The sequence below is a fragment of the Apostichopus japonicus genome, chromosome 10, assembly GCF_037975245.1.
Source record: "Apostichopus japonicus isolate 1M-3 chromosome 10, ASM3797524v1, whole genome shotgun sequence".
Lineage (NCBI taxonomy): Eukaryota > Metazoa > Echinodermata > Holothuroidea > Aspidochirotida > Stichopodidae > Apostichopus > Apostichopus japonicus.
In genome coordinates, this window is record NC_092570.1 from 9,835,243 (window position 1) to 9,855,605 (window position 20,363).

General features: G+C 35.5%; 1 protein-coding gene across 3 annotated transcripts in view; it reads right to left on the reverse strand.

The window, feature by feature from the left end:
- Nucleotides 1-18,601, reverse strand: part of LOC139974732 (kidney mitochondrial carrier protein 1-like) — a 36,386-nt gene extending 17,785 nt beyond the window's left edge. Inside the window, exons 1-4 of one of the 3 annotated variants that reach the window (XM_071982106.1) lie at nt 18,449-18,601; nt 16,681-17,220; nt 14,583-14,730; nt 6,437-6,617 (exon numbers count right to left, since the gene is read on the reverse strand). In XM_071982106.1, the coding sequence (XP_071838207.1) occupies nt 6,437-6,617; nt 14,583-14,730; nt 16,681-16,684 (333 nt within the window). In that variant the 5' untranslated portion in view covers nt 16,685-17,220; nt 18,449-18,601. Of the gene's footprint in view, nt 1-6,436; nt 6,618-14,582; nt 14,731-16,680; nt 17,221-18,357 lie in introns of all 3 variants that reach the window. The other 2 variants (XM_071982107.1, XM_071982108.1) reach the window with 2 other exon arrangements.
- Between the last annotated feature and the right edge of the window lie 1,762 nt (nt 18,602-20,363).

Consider the following 20,363-nt stretch of genomic DNA (forward strand, 5'->3'; position numbering starts at 1 on the left):
CGATTTACTGTCACGCGAGTCACAAACTTTACTGTTTTTTTTTTCTCCTTGCCTGCATAATAGTTTTACTCCAAATAATGAATATCAAGTATTTACATAGATACCAAAAGGATTACTGAATTTTCCTTTCCAGGAGATATTCAAATTTTGCGGAAAATCACCCTTTACGAATGTCACGCGAGTCACGCGAGTCACGTCAATTCAAGATTAAGTTTCTACCTATTTACTGTGTGTTGGACTAATTATATTTGCTATAGCATAGTGCTCACTTAATAGCTTCAATTTTATTTTGACATCAAGGCATTAGACAACAGTGGTAAATTGAAAACAGTAAACACCCTCGATTTACTGTCACGCGAGTCACAAAATTTACTGTTTTTGTTTTTTTTCTCCTTGCCTGCATAATAGTTTTACTTCAAATAATGAATATCAAGTCTTCACATAGATACCAAAAGGATTACTGAATTTTCCTTTTCAGAAGATATTCAAATTTTGCAGAAAATCACCCTTTACGAATGTCACGCGAGTCACGTCATGCGAGTCACGTCAAATCAAGATAGTGTTTCTACCTATTTACTGTGTGAAAATTACAGGGATGTTATAGTTTGATGAATGAATCACTGATTAAAGATATCATATATGCATTCCCCTTTCATTAGGCAACTTGAATAATATGGGCACACATACTGTAATGCAACTAATTATAATAATTTCATTTGAAATATCAGAATTTAAAATCATGAATATTTATTCGCAATATTATGCCTATTTTATCACCACATTTGGAAAGCTACTGTAGCACATGTCATTGATTTTTTAGTATCATACTAAAACATAATGGCAATGCCATGTGCTATGACTTGACAACCTTAAGGTTTTAACTGCTCAATCATTCCCAAAATCCTATGAGCGAATGTATCTTCTCAAATATTACACTTTTGGTTTATTCAAATATGACAAATGAGAATGGTAATTTGAATCACATTTTGATAGATCTGTTTCTCCTATAACTTTCAAATGAGTGACTTCAACAGACTAAATATTGTTATAAATATTAATTGACAAGATATATTGCCTGAACAACTGTACTACCCGTACAGTATATTACCTACTGTCTGCAGTCATGAAGGTAACTCGGGACATTAATATCATCTGGACATTCCCAAGGGAAGTACCTTTTGGACACTTTCTAGACCAATGAATGTTATATTTCACTATGCAAGATCAATACCTTCGATTCACTACTGCATTTGGTCTAGAACTATCCGTAAAGTGAACTTGACACGCGAGTCACGTTTTCTTGTCACGAGAGTCACAATACATCTTCATCGTTATTTTCATGCGTTACAACAATTTTTCAAAGTTGCATAGCAATTGACATAGAGGTGTTTTTCAACTTCGGTATGATTATAAAAAGTGATTGGAAAAATTTTAATAAGACATAAGAAATCGAACATTTGTGTGTGCATTCTGATTTTTGCTAAAAGTAACTGTCACGCGAGTCAATTTAGTTTTTCGCCAATTTCACCCCCAATACTTGAGGTATAAATATTTTTTCTCTACTATTGTAAGCATTAAGGCGTTCCTTCACTGCTACATGAATGCTTTTCTCCCAGGTAATTTCTTTATTTGTTTAATGCTATCAAATAGAGAGGAATTTTAGTAAAAATGTCATGCGAGTCACCATGGAATTGACCATTTACATTTCTCTGTTCCTCTTTCAACCCTCCTCCTCATCGCTGTGGTAACACTTGATCAGTAAAAGATTGAATTAATGAATATTAAAGGGCTTCTGATAGGAATGTTTATATGGGATATGATCATAATAATATTAATAATAATAATAATAATAAGTTCTTAATATAGCGCCAAATACCAAAAAGCCTCTAGGCGCTTTAATACAAAACCTAAAAAAATTTTAAAAAATAAAAAGACAGAGAAATAAAAGGAATAAAAAGTCTAGAAAACACATAAACGAAAATCAAACAGTATGTAAATATGAACACAAAATCTAAAACACAAGAAGACTATAAAACAGACCAAAACCTATAAAAAAAAATTATGTTGCAATAAGCAGCTTCCAATAAATAAATATAAAGTGGTCTATTTTTTATGCATCTGTATGCTTGTGTACATACTGTACACACATAGTACAAGTCTGTGAACAGTAAACATGAGAAAACAATGTTAAGATTAACAACCCCATGGCTTCTTCAGACAATCCAGAAACTTTACAAAATTGATTTTATTTACTGCACAATCTACTGTACATAGCAGGTTATCAACTCAAACAGGAAAGCTACAGCCTGTTTCCAAAAACTTTCCTAAGTTTGTACTTTCTCTAACACAATCATCAATTTTATTTCATCCTTAAAGAACGTTTTATTATCCTTAAACAAATCACTCTTAACTGCTACAAGAGATGCTACGATCCCTTTTCTGTTTAATGTTTAGTATCTTCATGAAATGCAGATTATAGAAATAACATATATACTGCACTGCATACCATGACAGCCTCAAGCTGCATGTGAATTCATTATAATTTCAAATGGTGAGTGACTGTGAGGTACAACACCATCTGGATCGAAAGCACTTGGGACTACAGTACAATATGTCTGAGTATTAAAGGGAGTGAAGACTTGCGCACAAAGAAATATCTGATGCAGCTAATCTTACCTAGTTTCGAATGAGGTGTAACAGAAGTGTTACACCACCATCGATCCCAGAAAATACACACACAGCTTGCTACCGTCGATAATTAGACACTAGTGTACAGTCCATACATATACAAGTACGGTCAATACCCACAACACAGTGTACATAACAGCGATGGACATCTCAGGTCTAGCTAAAAAATATTAACAGGGTATCACGTTTCATTACTGCCTGCATTTTGTAGTGACAAGCAAAACACTTCACTTGCAAGCAACGGAAAGTTAACTTTTTCAGAGGGCGGCACCAGGTTTGGGGCGAGTCTTCAATGCCTTTAAAGACATTGCAAGACAAGAAAATGAAGATGGCCGCTATCAGAAATCAAAACACAGTACTGCAACTGGGACAACAGCTTCCACAGTGTGTTACGTGAACTATTAAAAAGTCTGATAACAATCATAACATGTAATTGTAATGAATTGCACAGAAGGGTCATTTTTATGGAGCTCTTCTTCTGCCCCTTGTGAATTTGAAGAAATCAAAACTCTATTCTGGACCCTTTTGAGTCAAAGTTAGAAAGATGCATTATTAGCTGTGTCTTTATTCTCTACGGTAATACGCATTTCAATTCACAAAATATCAAAGGTAAGCTCTGCCTTGGATCCACATGTAGTATGAAGTTCAACCAAGCTTACTGTAGCTCTGAAGATTATCGAATTTACATGGTTTTCAGACCTTGATCTCAGATGACCTCAAATGATCTTTGAATTCTACAAAAGATGCTTGCATTCACTATTAAAGGTAGATTATTATGAATTTCATACTGTAGGCTCTTCTTTGAAAGTAATCATGTTAACAAGATTTTCAGACTTTGACCTCTGTTTAACTCAAATGACCTTTGACCAGCACAGAAAAAGAATAAGACTTCTTACAATCACTAAGGTGGATCAACGTCCTCAATATGGAGTGAAACTACTGTACCATCTTCTGTACAGTATTTTTCAAGTTGCAAAGAATCAAAACACAATGAGCAAAATCAGAAGGATGCAGGGTTCATGCCACCATCTCTATGCATTGACAGATTACCATACTCCAACAGCAGAGATGCCAACCTCTTGACACAAAAAAACAGACTGAATATCCTAAAAAATCAGATTGTGGAGAGAAAAATCAGATTTTCACGAAAACTCGACACTACCACTGGCCCGTTGGCCCCAGGCCAGTAAAATGTCAGAAAAATGTTTTACTGGTAAGAACGGTCAAGTAAATGTTTGCTTTTTCATTAACATTTATTGAGAAAATTATAAAGCTGCCGACTCCGCGTATTTCCCGCCCATTTAGGCTCGTTGTTCAACATTTTTTTTTTTTTTTTTTGAAAGATGAAAAATTGTATTTTCAATTGGGCAATATCGTATTATCGTATTTCACTTGTTTTAACGTACTAAATACGATAAAATCGTACTGTTTGGCATCTCTGCAACAGACGTATAGGTATTAATACCTGAAAGCTAGCATCAACAGGCAGCACAACTGTGCTACTACCCCAGACACAGGCTCATAGTGCAACAGACCATTTCCATTCCTGGAACTGCATGGTAGTCATTTGTTTTTCTGGGATTGCTATCAGCAAATATAATACCAGTTTGGTGTAATAAATTTGTAAGACGACCAGTGTAAACCTACCAGCATTTCTTGTATTTAGTTCTTGATATCATGAGTGATAAACTTGTCTGAATAATATGAAATACACAACTTTCACAGCCTGATTTTACACATATGACTGGATTAATTACTCAAGAGATATTTGAAGCAAAGCCACTACTGAATACATTGATGTACTGTACAGTGATCATGGGGCGTAAAGACCATCAGCTCCCTTTGCAGCTTGCCCACTGTGAAAGTACATTGACTGTCATTTGCCAACTGAAACCTCATCAATTTTGTCTGAAAAAGTGAGGATGTTGAAAAAAAATTTAACAAATTAAGACAATTAGAATTTCAGCTCAGGGACCTAGCAAACCTCCCATCCAGTATGGCAGAAAGCTACTGTACCTGTGATGTCAAAATGTTGATGTGTCTGTCATATATGATGGAGCTACCTGTGATGCATATTGTTGTGTCTGTCATATATGATGGAGCTACTGTACCTGTGATGTCACAATTTTGTTGTGTCTGTCATATATAATGGAGCTACCTGTGATGTCATAATATTGTTGTGTCTGTCATATATGATGGAGCTACTGTACCTGTGATGTCACAATTTTGTTGTGTCTGTCATATATGATGGAGCTACATGTGATGTCACAATTTTGTTGTGTCTGTCATATATGATGGAGCTACCTGTGATGTCACAATTTTGTTGTGTCTGTCATATATGATGGAGCTACCTGTGATGTCACAATTTTTTTGTGTCTGTCATATATGATGGAGCTACATGTGATGTCACAATTTTATTGTGTCTGTTATATATGATGAAGCTACCTGTGATGTCACAATTTTGATGTGTCTGTCATATATGATGGAGCTACCTGTGATGTCAAAATTTTGTTGTGTCTGTCATATATGATGGAGAGCTCTACATGTGATGTCACAATTTTGTTATGTCTGTCATATATATGATGGAGCTACCTGTCATGTCACAGTTTTGATGTATCTGTCATAAATGATGACAAAATATGCAGTAATTGTAGTATAAAACAAAAGTGTCAAACTTACTGACAGTGAAGTATGTAAACATACAAAAGCTACCTTCTGATGTCACAGTTTTGATGTAAAGTATCTGTCATATATGATGACAAAGTATGCAGTAATTGTTGTATCAAACTAAAGTGTCAAGTGCTTACTTACAGTGAAGTATGTATACATACAAAACATGACTTGTTCGATGAGGAGGCTAGAAGAAATGAGTTATAGATAATTAAGAGAACTGATCAAATTCATTAATGTAGGCAGTCTATCAGGACATTAATTTGGCTCACCTACTTACACAATATACTGTACAGTGAATTACATTTTGATGCTCAGGTGAATGGAATGATGAACCCTTCCATTGCAAGTTAGTTGTCTAAATTTTGAATTTCTTCTGAAATCTACAGTAATAACACATGAATTTAAAACTGTACACACGTCCCTTTCATGGTTTGAACAGAGCTGTGCAATCTGTGGGACACAATCACATCCAGGGCAAATCCTGTGAGTTAGGTTTACACACTACAATCAAGTTCAAGGTGAAGGTACAAAACAGTGAAAAATATATTATTAGATAATGCATCGTTGCACATGTATGCAGTTTAAAAAAACTGCAAGGGAAAACAAGGGAAAACTTCTCTCCATCCCTTGTCTACTAATCCCCTTACATCTATCTCATTTTGTTCATCGTGCTCATTAACCTGTCTGTATTCTGTGCGTGTTTTTGTCCCTTCTGTTACTGTTACTTGTCATTTGGCTTTTGAAGAAGATCTTGCTAGGATCCAAACGTCAAGCCAACTTTCTTTTACACATAAAAAAACTTACAAGTACTTTTCCAAATTTCTCTGACCCTTTTATATTCTATTTTGCATGGCATGCATGATCTTGTGCACTTGTAGCACAATTTGCCATCGTAGCATAGTGTACAATGAGCTGGTCAGTCCTCATATAATATGGGTACCATCAAAGGGATGTTCAATTTAATGCAATCTCCCTAACATGAATGTCACAAAACCACTTTAAAGGAGAGTAAGTGGACCTTTCTTTAATTTATTCGTGACCTCACTACGCAGCTTTGAGTACACACTTCATTCACCTTCAGGACATCTGTTGGGGTACAGACAGCCGATGAGAGGATTCCAGCAGACACACCACAAATCACATTGACTAGCAACGTTTCATCTTCTGGGTTCTCCACTGTTAACCTCTTGAACATATGGTAGCAGCCTATCTTGAGCGTGCCATAAGATGCTTGTCTTAACAGTGCTGGCCGGATTCTACAAAAGATAAAAGATGGAACACAGCGTTCTAAGACTTCTGTAAACTGTTTAAAGGTACTGTATACTAAGACTGGTTGCAGTTCATTTCAATTCCATTTCATTTATTTGTTTTGCCACAACAACATAACAATACTACAGTATAATATAGATCTGCATGTAGTCAACAGGAATCCTTGAGAAATACAACACCACGCAGGAAAGGAAGAATTTTACAAAATAAGGAATCAAGAGAAATGAGTAAGAAATTAAAAAAACATATTCTGTGTACCTCTGTGTACAGTGCACACTTAAAATAGAATAACTGAACCCAATAAAATGAGACAGCAAATAACTGACAGTAAGACTTGAATGTATTTAGCTAATCAATATTCATCTGTATTTATATTAAAAAGTGAATTAAGCAGCTCTTACCCAATCTAGAGTAATTTAACGCAATAATAATTATAACTATATCATTTCTCCCAACATGTAAGGTTTCCTTATCTGCAGCTAAACCCTGAAACTGGTAGCACCTACTGTACACAGCTATGTATTTTAACTATGGTACTGTAGTCTACAGCTATAAATTCAAAATTCAAAGGTTCATCGACATTGCAACATTTACTGTACGGTACATAATAGTGAGCCTACAGTAATGGCTATAACTGTACTAATGTGTTAATAATTTTACACACCCTGCTGTTAGAGCTGTTGAGTTCTTGATTATTAAATACTGTACTACTGTACCTGTCCAGTTAAAATGAGGTAAGTATTCACACTGCTACAGTACTGTAATGTATAAACACTTAAAGCCCATTCAGTACTGTAGGTTACCATAATGTACATAAAACAGTCAAAGACAACTTTGAAGCAATATTATTCAATTGCCATTTGCTTCACATATTATAACAATCATACACTAATTACAATATAATTACTACAGTGTACAGTAAATGAACTAAGTTACATACTGTATTGCAATGACATTATAGACTAAATATATACTTGCAGTCAATAATTCCAATATCAATATTTCCATTATGTCCTTTGATCCACAATTCTTTATCAACAAATCATATACTATAGAACAAATTAACGTTGAATGATTTTTGTTGATTATATATATATATACAGTGACTAATGTGTATATGCTCTGATATACTATCAAACATCAGATACCAACCATACAAGCAAACTACAGTACACTCCAAATGTAAACAACATACAGTAGCTTTAAACCTATAGCTAGATTCACTATTAACACAGTATACTGTAGGTTGTGGTTCCTCCTCAGTAATTCAGATGGCCGAGTAGGGGTTGAACGACGAAAAATTAAAGTAAAAAATCAATTCCTTTTGAAGCCCATTACTGTACATTGATTCAGTGTGGGTTGTTTTTGTTTTGTTGGTTTTGTTTTCCAATCCGTCCAAGTTAATAATTACTTTGACTCTTCCTAGGAATCAGTTAAAATAGCTTATCTGCATATAATACAGTAATCATATAAGGTTAAATTCAGGGCAACCAAACACTCGATTTGCGATACGCATCAGTCCACAATTTTAGATATAACAGTATGTAGAATTATTGATATGGTACTCAGCATGATTCCCCTACCAGTATGTATCTACAGTAGATATTAGTCGACTGCGCCTGATATTTGAATTCTGTTTCTAGTTTCATTCATACGTATTTACTGCAACTCATCTGTCACCAGACAAAGTGACTATGAAAAGGAGAGAGTTTCTAAAGACACCTACTGTACCTGCATGATTGGAATTTTAAATATCATGACTGAACTATAACCAGACATTCAACAGAGTTATGTCATTCAACAATTTCAAAGTTTCCATCTCGTATCATTCTTTCTGCAAAGGGCACACAAGTCTTAAGAGTTGAAAACCAATTTCTAACAAATGAAAGATACTGTATGCACGTATTTCAGTTTTTAATTGACTGGGCTGGCAATTATGAAACTTGAGGTTGTTACAAATGTATATAGAAACCAATGAAATCATTTATCAAAATTTGGCTAATTTGTCAATCTTAAATTGATGGATCTTCTGTACTGAACAGTAATTACTAAACTGTACTGCTGCCCTTTCAAATGGATAGATAATTCATTTTTATCACATTACTAATCAAATCCGCTGCTATTTGGTGTACTGTTGATGACAGGGAAACCATAAAACCAAACACCATGAGATTGAACTATGTAGTACAAGGTAATGCATAATGTTATATTCAAATTGCAACACAGGAGAAAAAATCTTCAAGTAAGGTTCATTGACGGCATGACCCAGACAGTATATACTGTATGTTAATAAATATGTCTGTCAGTCCTGTACAAAACTCTGTCTCATGCAAGGAGAGATGTATTCTGGGAGACTATTGGTAGTTAAAATGTAGTAGTATTGTACAGTTACAAGCACATAATTACGATAGCTGCCTTCAGTACCTAGAGTGTACCATACAGCCACAGAGAAATTCTAGAATATATACAATTTACATACAGTTGAGCCAGCTGGCAAAGTTGAGCTGGCATACAGTACCTCCACTGTAGCAACAATCACTCACGCTACAGTAGTGTTATAGTAACAGTGTAAAAACTGCTGCTGCATAAATGTTTATAACTTACAATAATTCATACTTTTTCAATGAAAATCATTGGTTAGGTATAATATTACACTAGTACAACTTCATGAATAGGTGGACATGACCACCCTGTTTTCCAAAATTGTCATATGTGTAAACAAATGTATGACATACTGTACATAGTATTTGAATTTTCCAAAATGTTGATATTAGCACACTTTTTATTTTACAGGTTACTACATAAATAAATCATTATTAAGTTTTCTGCAATCTTGTTTACTTAAGTACTTGCATTCAAGTTTCAACAAATATGAACAAACTTTGTATTCCACTCCAGCAACCTACTGTATAATTAACGCTTCCTCAAACTTTCAACCTGTAAAAAAAAAATATATATATATATATATTTTACATTTTGGGATTATGCAGACAGGAATGAAATAAAACTTGTATATTTGCAAATCATACTCCCAGAGGCATATTACAGTAGTGTGCTGGCATCACTAGATTATATACATTAACATGATATTATTACAGTAGTGTAGTGTGCTGGCATCAACATTATATTACTACAGCAGTGTAGTGTGCTGGCATCGCTAGATCATATACTGTATACAGTACTGTACATCGGTTGCGTTGGTTTGTTAGACATCAGTTGGCTTGGTTTGTTGAAGAAACAGTGATTGATACTAAAATATTAAAGACATTACAGTATCCATATCAAAATTAAGTAAACTGTTAAGTACCAACTCAATGTTGTGACTGCTGAGTGTTGACATATATTTGTGGACACGTGCCATAATGAAGAACAAAGCCAGAGAGAACCTAAAACAAAAACTGAATGATTGCATCTGCTTCAACAGACGTACACAATTGTTTTAGTGTTTTGTTTACTTTAATGAGCTCTCACTTTTGATGTTTGTTTCCACAAAGAATATGGATTTGTTCCCACATAAATTATGGCACTTTATACCCAAATCTAAGTAATCGCTTTTGAGATCTTTAAAGAATATATTTGTGAATTTTATACCCACTAGACTTTGACAAGTGTGTGTGTTCTGTATTTAACATTTTGCTTTATTCCCTTAAAAATTTGTAGAATCTTAATTTCACTTCTATTAAGTTAATGTAACTGACAAAGAAGTATTGATTGCCTATACTTATTATTCCAGACACATGTATTAGTTAACCTACAGAGTAGTTTCTCTTCAAATACTAAATTTATGTTTATGTACATTAATCCACAATATGATATGAGCATGGATCATGGATGTTTTCCCAGAGCATAGAAATGTACGTTAGATATACACTTACTGTTCTTATTTCATGAAGTATAAAGTCCCTCTCTTGTCATATGTGACACACAGTAATATCAATGTGGTGACATTCGTTATATAATATTAAAAGTCAAAATCACTTCGCTGAATCACAGCTGGGTGCAACAAATCTTTCTGAGTAGGATGTATCTAGCACAATTCAAAATTTCCCTCAAAATGGCAACATTTCCAAGTATTTCTTTATTTAAGAACAAATTTCAAATTCAATGTGTTTAAACAGCAAACTTGATTATTAAACTTCACAGAATGTAACGAAGGCAAAAAAAATCTCCTTTCAAGAGTTATGCTGTTACCCCACCTATTAATATTCTTATTTCATATATTTACGTGAATTTTGAAAATATTTTTTCTCTATAAATGAATGTTGAAAATATTTAGAATTGAAAAATAATGAAAGTTTGCTCTGAACATTACACTGTCTCTAGTACAGTATTTTGCACTTGAAATGTTAAAATTCCTTACAAGGCATCATAACATTACCATGGATTTGCCCACTAACTGTTAAATTCTGTAACTTAGTTCTATAATATCAGTTTTCTCATCCAAAGCCCTACATACTTCTAGAGTTACAGTATATTATACAGTAGTACTGTACATTACCACTGTAGCGATTGAAGAATGCTATCATCATGTATTCAGAATTGCTAATTCGTTGTCAAAATTTAATTCACAAGTCTGTCTCCTCTTGACATGTGAGAGGACTTCAGTGTGCACCGTTTGATTGGTGCGAAGAAGTAGCGTACAAGGAGCAATTTCAATTTGATTAAATTCAAATTAAACGTAAGGGAGGGATGTTTCATAGAACACAAACTGTACAACGATGTTCTTGACAGATGACATTTGATTCCTCTAACTTTACAGTACACACGATATCTCATCACATATAGACAGTACAGTATGTGTTATTGATTCTCATCACAAATTTTCATCAAAATTATCATTTTATTTTTCTTCTCATAATTTATCCACTAATAAGAAGGTCTCTTCATTGCAAAGGTGCTAAACACTGTGTTTGCCTTCTTTTGTTTACAGTATAGTCTACTATGTACAGTATATCAAACCACACACAGAGAAATGATGCAGTTAAAGCATACAGAACTTAATAAATACACAATGTGTCAATTTAATAGCATCCATAACAGTATGTACTGTCAGAACATAAGAAGCCTCATGTACTGTAGTCAATACTGTACGAATCAGAAGGAAACCAAAAACTTTCCTCATTTTATTAAGTGAAGTCAATGATATTTTTTAATTATTACTGAGTTACTAACTGTTCTTGTTCAAAGCATTCATCGCACATACTGTATGCGCGATCATACAGTATGTCTAGATTGCAATAGTGCAATACTGTACGTCACATACTGTCACCTTAAAGGCATTTCTATATAAGTACTGAGGTGATTGCATATAAATTGTAGAAACTGGTCAAAATACAGTACAAGTTACAAAGTTTTTCAACTTAGCGAATGCAACAGTACAACAATTGGATTACAGGAAACTTAATTCAAAGTACTATTACAGTACAGCTTGAATCAATTTTCCCCACAGTTTTACTGTGAGAGTACTGACAGTACAGTACTGTAGTTGTTGGTCTCATTGCAGTTGGCTTTTACTGCACATTTGGTACAAAACAATGAAATTCTAACACCTTTAATACATACATACACTGACTCAACGGAGTGTCACTGGGGCTTGACCATTGAGGAATCAAAGTTGACAATCAGAATCTAAATAAAAATTTAACAAAGTGTGAGTCCACACATGGACATAGACATAGTGTTACCACTACAACACTGCCTACCACAATGATGATGCTTGTAGCAAGTACTGTCATGAACAACTACGATGACAATGTCAAAGATATGATCAACAGTGAATACTCTGACTGTAGTGAAAGTTAATAAATCCTAAACTTTAGCAAGTCCTGTCGGTCAAATGCCCTTGGTCTTGATAGACTGTATTGAACAATACAAGTTCTCAGTCTGTTGAAGGTAAACCATTCAGGTACAGTAGATTGAGGCAGATCTATGTCAAAGGTTAGCTGGACATTGTCAACTGGTCAGCTAGACCTTGCACAAATAATAGTTTACAAGACTGAGAAGTAAATTGCTGTAGCAACCATAGGTATTGAAAACTTGGTCTAACTTTTTTTAATCTTCCTTACACATGTGCATTCTTCACTAAACAAAAGAACATGGCATTGTCACAAGATGGGCTCCTGGAATGCTTGCAGAGCGTGCCAAAGTTAACAATTCCTCTACTAAGTTCGAAAGGCAAAAACAAATGGAAAGTCCAAGAAAACATGGCAAAGGCAATATTCACTATATATACAGGATGACAGAAAACTGGTTAGTGATTAATCTTTGATTAATCTCAGGAGTCTGAGCAAAGAAGCTCCTTTCTTGGTTAGACAATCTGCTACTTGCGCTTTAGCCTCACTCCAGTAGACTGCAGAAATATGTCCCCAAAGCATAGGTTCTATGATTCCATTTATTTTGATCTTTTATGATTTGTGGAATACAGGGTATCAAAAGGGAGTGATTGTCAGTACTGCAGGTAAGAGGTAAGATGTTGGGATGCTAAACCTAAGAATATACCTGTGTCAACAGCATCTACCATTGCTAAGGTACAACTCTTTTTGTCCGGGTCCGTCACTAATTTCCAATTATTCATTTAATATTTTTCCATGTCTCATAGCTTGTTTGTTCGGTCAAATGTGGTGTAACTTTGTAGCTTTGAGCCATTGTCCTTGTTTTTGGAAACCTCGCTCTGCTACCCTGAAAATCTTCCTTAACACAAGATGGCTCCTAACTTCATGGAATGTCGTGTGCCAAAATAATGGTTAACAGGTATGGGGACTGGGACTGTCTAAATGTTCTGTAAACTTGCACGAGATCATTCAACTTAACTGTATCTTCAAATTGATATTGTTTACACAAACAGGGCTTAAGAGCTTTGCAAATGTAAAGTACTGTAGGTGCAAGAATAGAATGAGATACCGAAGTTAAGAAAAGACAAACCAATAAAACTTCTAGAGTTGATACTGTAGATACTGTACTTAAACTTGAGTTTCAAAATATTCATGCTAAACCACTTGATTACCTGGTCCACATTTCTGTAATTTACTTTATGCATTCTTCGATAGCAAATGCAATTTGCGCACTTCAACTGCAGGCCTAGAATTTCAGTTTTAGCCACTTGCTTAAAAATACAAATACTATAAAAAATCTACTGGCTAAACTCTGACTGAATTATACTGTAGCACACATATCAGTTACTGTAGAGCAGGCGTGTATTATGAGTACAAGAGCATGAGTATAAGAGCATGAGTACAAGAGCATGAGTACAACAGCATGAGTACAACAGCATAAGTACAACAGCATGAGTACAAGTAGAATTACCTTTGGTATGAGTAAGAGTACTGTACAAGGCTCTAAGCACACGTACCATTACATAACTTTGAGCTACAGTAGTCCCTATACTATGTTCAAAATGCCCAGAGTACAAGACACTATATCAATTTCAGGTGATTCTGAGAGGGTCGACGTGGAGGTTGATTTGGCATGGATTGACCCATATGTCTGCTGTACCGGCTGATGGGAGCAGTGGCAGCCCACACTAATATTTGTTAATAATAAGAAGTAATACAGGCTTCATGGAAACAAATGGCATTTAGCCAGTAAACAGCATGAATTTTGAGTCCTGACTTGGCAAACACTTCTGTGGTGGTCGTCAAGACGATTGACATTCCAAATTCATAATGTACATAATGCACAGTATGTCTATCTTCGATGCACATTGCTGTGCAGTAAATCCCTATACATGTTAGTTCATCATACCCCCTGCAGTCCTCCATTGAAGATATGCACTTTAAAGTACCTCTCATTCATGTACTGTGCAGTGCATTATAAGTGCAACATACATGTACAAAATGCACTTTAGAAGCAAATGGTATGTGAACTTTTAGAGGAATATATTGCAAGTACAATTTACTCATGTTGTAAAATTGAAATGAAAGTACATATACAAAGGAACTTACAAAATGACCTACCCAAAATAGAGAGCACCAAATCCTTCTTCAGTTGCTATAACCCTCATAGCATGTAGCATACCTCTATATTTCACGCTTTTAAAGTTTGCTTCAAACTGCTGACCTTGAACTTGCAACCTAGTTTTGGTTAGATCCAGAGGAAAAGTCCCTGAAACATAGAAAGCAAACTTTTGAAAATTGTGAGGGAAACAAAACTGAAGTCGATCAAACACATTCAGCTGGCCACATTACCATTGATCATGTTTAAGAAGTTAATATTGAAATCCTATTTTAATAGCAAACAGTTGTGTCTTTGCCATAGGACATTGAAAACATGTTCTCATTTACAAACTGTTAGGCCTGTATTTCCTGCAATCCAGCCTCACCCTCCAATGAGAAACAAATGGAACTTTGTATTTAAGTATGATCTCTATCAGCCTACTGTAGTCACATATAATCTGTGAGTTGCACACATGTCACTTGGGATTTTAAAGTTGCAATACTTCATATGGCTGGAGTGGCCCACTGTGTAGGGTGGAGTGATTTGCACATGTTTATATGGTGCAATGAGTTTATTGCAAAAATCGTGAGTTTCCTTCATTCTGTACGCAAAACGTGGGTCATGTTTTTTCATTTAAGTCCAAAACTTACAGCAGATCATAGCTCACATAATGGTTTGATTCATCAATATTTGAGCAGAAAGAAGGGATACAAGAATTGACCAACATTAGGGTTAAGGCTGCCATAGCCTGCCCACCCATCATAAAGTGTTCCCCGCTTTTCTGGCATTCCTATGCCTAGCGGTCTTTGCACAGAGCACCTGCCCATGTCTATGTGCATGCTGAAAGTGTAGGATATATCTGTATGGTTTAATAATCTCACTGGCTGTATGTAGCTTAACAATAAATATGTGTGCACAAGTACTACTAACTACTGTACATGTATGTAAAGGCCACAGAAACCACAGATGTCTGACCAAGAGAATTGAGAAGAGGGATCATTTGACCGTTATAATTTTAGTTTCTGTGACTTGGCTTGAAATCCAACAAATTGAGTAGATTATAATCATACCAAATTGACCGTTATAATTTTAGTCTATTGTAGTCATAATCCAGGGAGAGAAATAAGACATTTGAGTGAGCCTATATAGCTATATCAATTTCAAGATATTCTGCATTATAATTCTTTAACTCTGGAATGCTCATTTAAATTCTCAATTGATAATGATGCTAGCTCCTCAGTGGAGGGAGACCTTATGTAACTATCCAACGTGTTACAAATTCTGAAGCTCCATTTAAAGATGTTGTTTTAACATAAATATGAACAACAAAGCACCAATGGAAGACTATTTTGCATTGACAAATTTGTACTTAAGACATTTCAAACATGTGTGATTCGAGGCCATGAAATTGTTTTCCCCATTAAGAGTTTCCTTGAGGAGCTGACATCAATTGTGTTAAGACTGTGGTTCCCACAAAGAATAAAGCTATACAGTGATATTCCTTTTTAGAATCGCAACCCTGGAACTTGATAATCATCCCTGATGTGATTTTGGTGGACTATAAAGTCCTGTAGTACTCGCAGTAAGTCATGTTTATACAGTAGGCACCTCTATCAAAATGTCAAATACGAAAGCAACAGATTTAGGTATCCCATGTAGCAATATGCTATGCAAACAGAGCAAATTGCTACACAAGTGTAAAGATGTGTTTTGTTTTTTTTCTCCTGGAGCAGATTTTGTACACATACACAGAGATAGTTTACTGTTAGCAAACTGCTTATCCACTAGAGAGCCTGTGTAAGAGAATGTGTAAAAGTAAGTTCGCCTGGCATTTCGATCCTAGCAGGATCTTCTTCAAAGGCTAAATGACAAGTAAAAGTAACAGAAGGGACAAAAACACGCACAGAATACAGTCAGGTTAATGAGAATGGTGAACACAAAGAGATAGATGTAAGGGAATTAGTAGACATGGGATGGAGAGAAGAAAGAAAGAAACCAACAGGGGAAGAGGAGAGGTAGGAGGTAAACAGTGGAGGAAGATGGCGGAAGAAACAATAACTAAAAAACCTAAGTACTGTACTGGGAGACATGAACTGATATGTGAAGTCTAATCCTCACCCATCTCGGCAGCTACTGATCCCACACCTCCAAACACAAAAGGGCGCCAGTCCAATGAAAATGACTTTGCTGATTTCTGGGGGACATCTTTACACTGTTGAGCTTTGACTGGAGCTTTGACTGGAGCTTCAACTTTGACCTTTGATGTAACATTTTGGACCACATCATTGGCACCCAAGGTGCGGTTAGATTCAACTATGGCACCCACTTTGAAGAATGTTTTGTGGGTCTTGCTTTAAATCCTTTTGATATGCCTTCAGTTCTAAGCAAACTACACTTTGTGGTGTTTGCTCTCAAGTCTTCTCTACTAGATGTTGAAAGTATTCCAAGAGATGTTTTTAATAAAACAAGGTTACATTTTTGTATCATACACAAACATTTGTACGATGGAATCGACCAACTCGATGGTCTCGCCCAATTGAGGTTAGCATAAAGTCTCCAAATGGCTTGAGATTCAACGAATTGAGCAGATTTTAATTCATAATACATGTGAACTCCTTCTCTGCTGATAATTCAATATGAAGGGTATCCAATGTTTGTCTGTATAAAGAAAAAAAGATGTTCAGGGTAAATGGTTTTCTTCAAAATTATAAATGTTTTCAAGTTTTAAAGTTCAGTGTTATGACACACTGTCCTTGCATACAGTATATCTGCTAGGTGATGTAGGAGATCAAATATCAATTAACTGGACATAGGCCTACTGTAGGCCTAGATAGAAGTTCACAATTTGAGCCACCTTGGGGAAAAATAATGTACTTAAAATACCTACTGGGTTAAATCAAGGTCTCACTGGCATTTTCTTGAATTACAGAATGCACCAGTTACTGTAACATGGCTTTGGGGAGCGGCCTGCAGTAATAATATTTGCTGATCATAAGCAATGGTACAGGGATAATGTAAGGAGCATAAACCACATGTGGCAATATTTTTGAGTGATGATTGTTATTTTTTGTATCAAGTGTTTTTCTTCTTATTGTCTAGTGACAGTAAAATGTTTACTTCTATTGGCAACGCCAAATCCACTGGCATTAAGCCAGTGATTAGTTACTGAATTAACCATATGTTAATGCAGTACATTCACACAAGTTTTACAAATATCAGAATTTAATTGGAATAAATCATAAGCTAGGACCATACTACAAAATTGAGACAAAGGAAGGATAGCAACATTAGGTGCCATTCATGACTGATTTTCACACATGGTGTCATGTCATTCACGCTATACTGTACATTCATGACGTTCATTTGCAGTACTTGCAGCTTTCTTGTGGGCCTCACTTATGTTCTACAGTAACCTTTAGAAGTTTTCATCCTCTAAAATAAAAATTTCATCATAGTTTCGTTCATATCCTATGCATAGAATGGTGCTACTTTAGTTTGGAAGAGAAAAATGATCAGGGGAATCAGTTAGGGCCTACCCTGTGAAAATTTTTATAAAACCTCAAATCCTATTGCAATTCTTTGAAGTACCAATCAGTGAGTGAGTTAACCTTGGCTGGTAACAGTTAGTCTTCCTTAAAAATGTAAGGATTCCAGAAGGCTGACTTAAGCTTACTCTAGTCTGGTCTAGTTAGGCCTAACCAACTAGCATGTCCTAGCCTTTGTAGGCCTACATGTTACTCAATGTAGCCCAGGCCTAGTAGTAGGTCCTTCATTAAAAAAAAAAGAATCATTAACCTTCAACTGTAACTTAGATGTAAAACCTGCCGGAACGATACAAATACTTAGATCGATGTTGATAACTTGTTGCTTAACAATAACACGGTACCTGTATTCAATCAAACTCTCGTACTCGCTGTTGCAGCTGGCTTAGACTGGCTTTGACTTGCGCAAAGTAACCTCAACCTGTGACTGAAAGTACGAGTGGAAATGGAATATGTGCACGATACCTGTTTGAAGGTAGCAGCCATTAAAGAGCAGTCAAAAATAGCAGCCACTAACAGCAGCGTGTACATCGAAGTTACGCGCGGTTGGCCACTGATGTTTAGACACTGTGACAAGCAGCGGGGTACGCTGTGGCGGGAAAGTGGATCCCCAGCAGCCACTGCAGACTATATATATATAGTAGCAGACAATATTGAACAAGACGGTTCCTTTTTCTTACCTGTTTCAAAGATATAATAATTCACGCTACGCATACTGTAAAATGCCAGATATGGCACCATAAGAGAGATGAGATGTTGTTCTGTCATGTGATATAAGTCTACAATCGAATGGTGCATGATTTCTGCATCCATAGTCAACTTAAACTTGTGATCCTACGAAACTTGTGGAGAAACGCGTAAATTGCGTCAATTTTTTTACCAAATTTGATTTTCCCCAAAAGTATATAGGTCTATACTCAAGTTACGAGAATATACAACAGTCAAGAGAGGAACAATGGCGAAGTTAAGTTATTCCTCTTACACGTGGTAAAAAAAAACAGAGAGTATGCACTTTGATTTATTGAATATCGATGTCTACAAACCTTTGGATCCTAGCGGGAAGGGGATCCAAATCGAGAATAGAATAAGCTTGAAACGTGCGGTAATGTGTTATGATCTAAACATTTTTTTAATTGATTAATTTGAGTTATTTAACTAGATGAGAGGTCCCGTTAGCTCATTTAAGTAGAAGTGTTTCTCTTTCACTGTGGTATCGGTATAAAAGCCGATTTCTTTCAAAAAAATGACCTTAACATTTTTAATCCAATACCGTGACCTATGTAATAACGGGCGGTATATACGTAATGTGTTATTATCTAAGATGATTATATTTTTCAAATCGATTAATTTAAGTTATCGAACTAGATGAGAGGTCCGGTCAGTACCACATTAAAGTAGAAAGGTTCCTCTCTCACGTGCTATATCTCTACTATCAGTAACAAAACCGATTTCTTGACCAAAGTTGTGACCTTAAAGTTTTTAACCCGATACTGACCTATGTAAAACTGGCGGTATGTTATGATTTCATGTAGTTCGATAACTAAAATTAATCGATTGAGCCAAAAAATACCCTTTTTCATTATTTATGCACTAATTGAACAACACACGCGACCACAGTGTCAGTATTGTGTGTCATGTCTTACTGTCCTTTTTCTCTTCATGGTTGCTGTTAGTGTCTGCTCTTATTGGCTGCTACCTTCAATCAGGTTTGCCCACAATGCGTGCCTTGATGCAGATTTGATGCGACCGGAATCTCGATTGTTTGAACGGCCGTTTTAGGAAAACCTTCCACAGCGGTAGGATAGTGCATAGGAAAAGGTTGTCTATTGCAAGGTTAATTTCCCGATCCAATTTTCCTGTAAATCAAATATATGCAGGTCTATGCTTAACGATACCTTGTGAATTCCATTGATGGAATACTGTGCAGAGTAAACTCATTTGAAAAATACTTAATTCCATTAATTTGCCATATAGCTTTTTTTCAGCCAGAATGGTCACTTTTTCGTTTGTAAACAGTGGCCTTGTTTTGATTTTCCATCATGCACGTGGTGTTGCGTGTGTATTACCCGACACATCGTCTTAACTACATGTATTTGGTATACCAGCGCAACCCTCCAGCAGTCGCTACAGTACAATGATTTTTAATTATTTAAGCCATTTATTATTTATCTAACTTTTGACAGAAGGGTAAAAATCGGTTAGCAAGAGTGCTTTTTAATGAATTAAGGATGGGAAAGGATAGAATAGACGGTAAAGTGA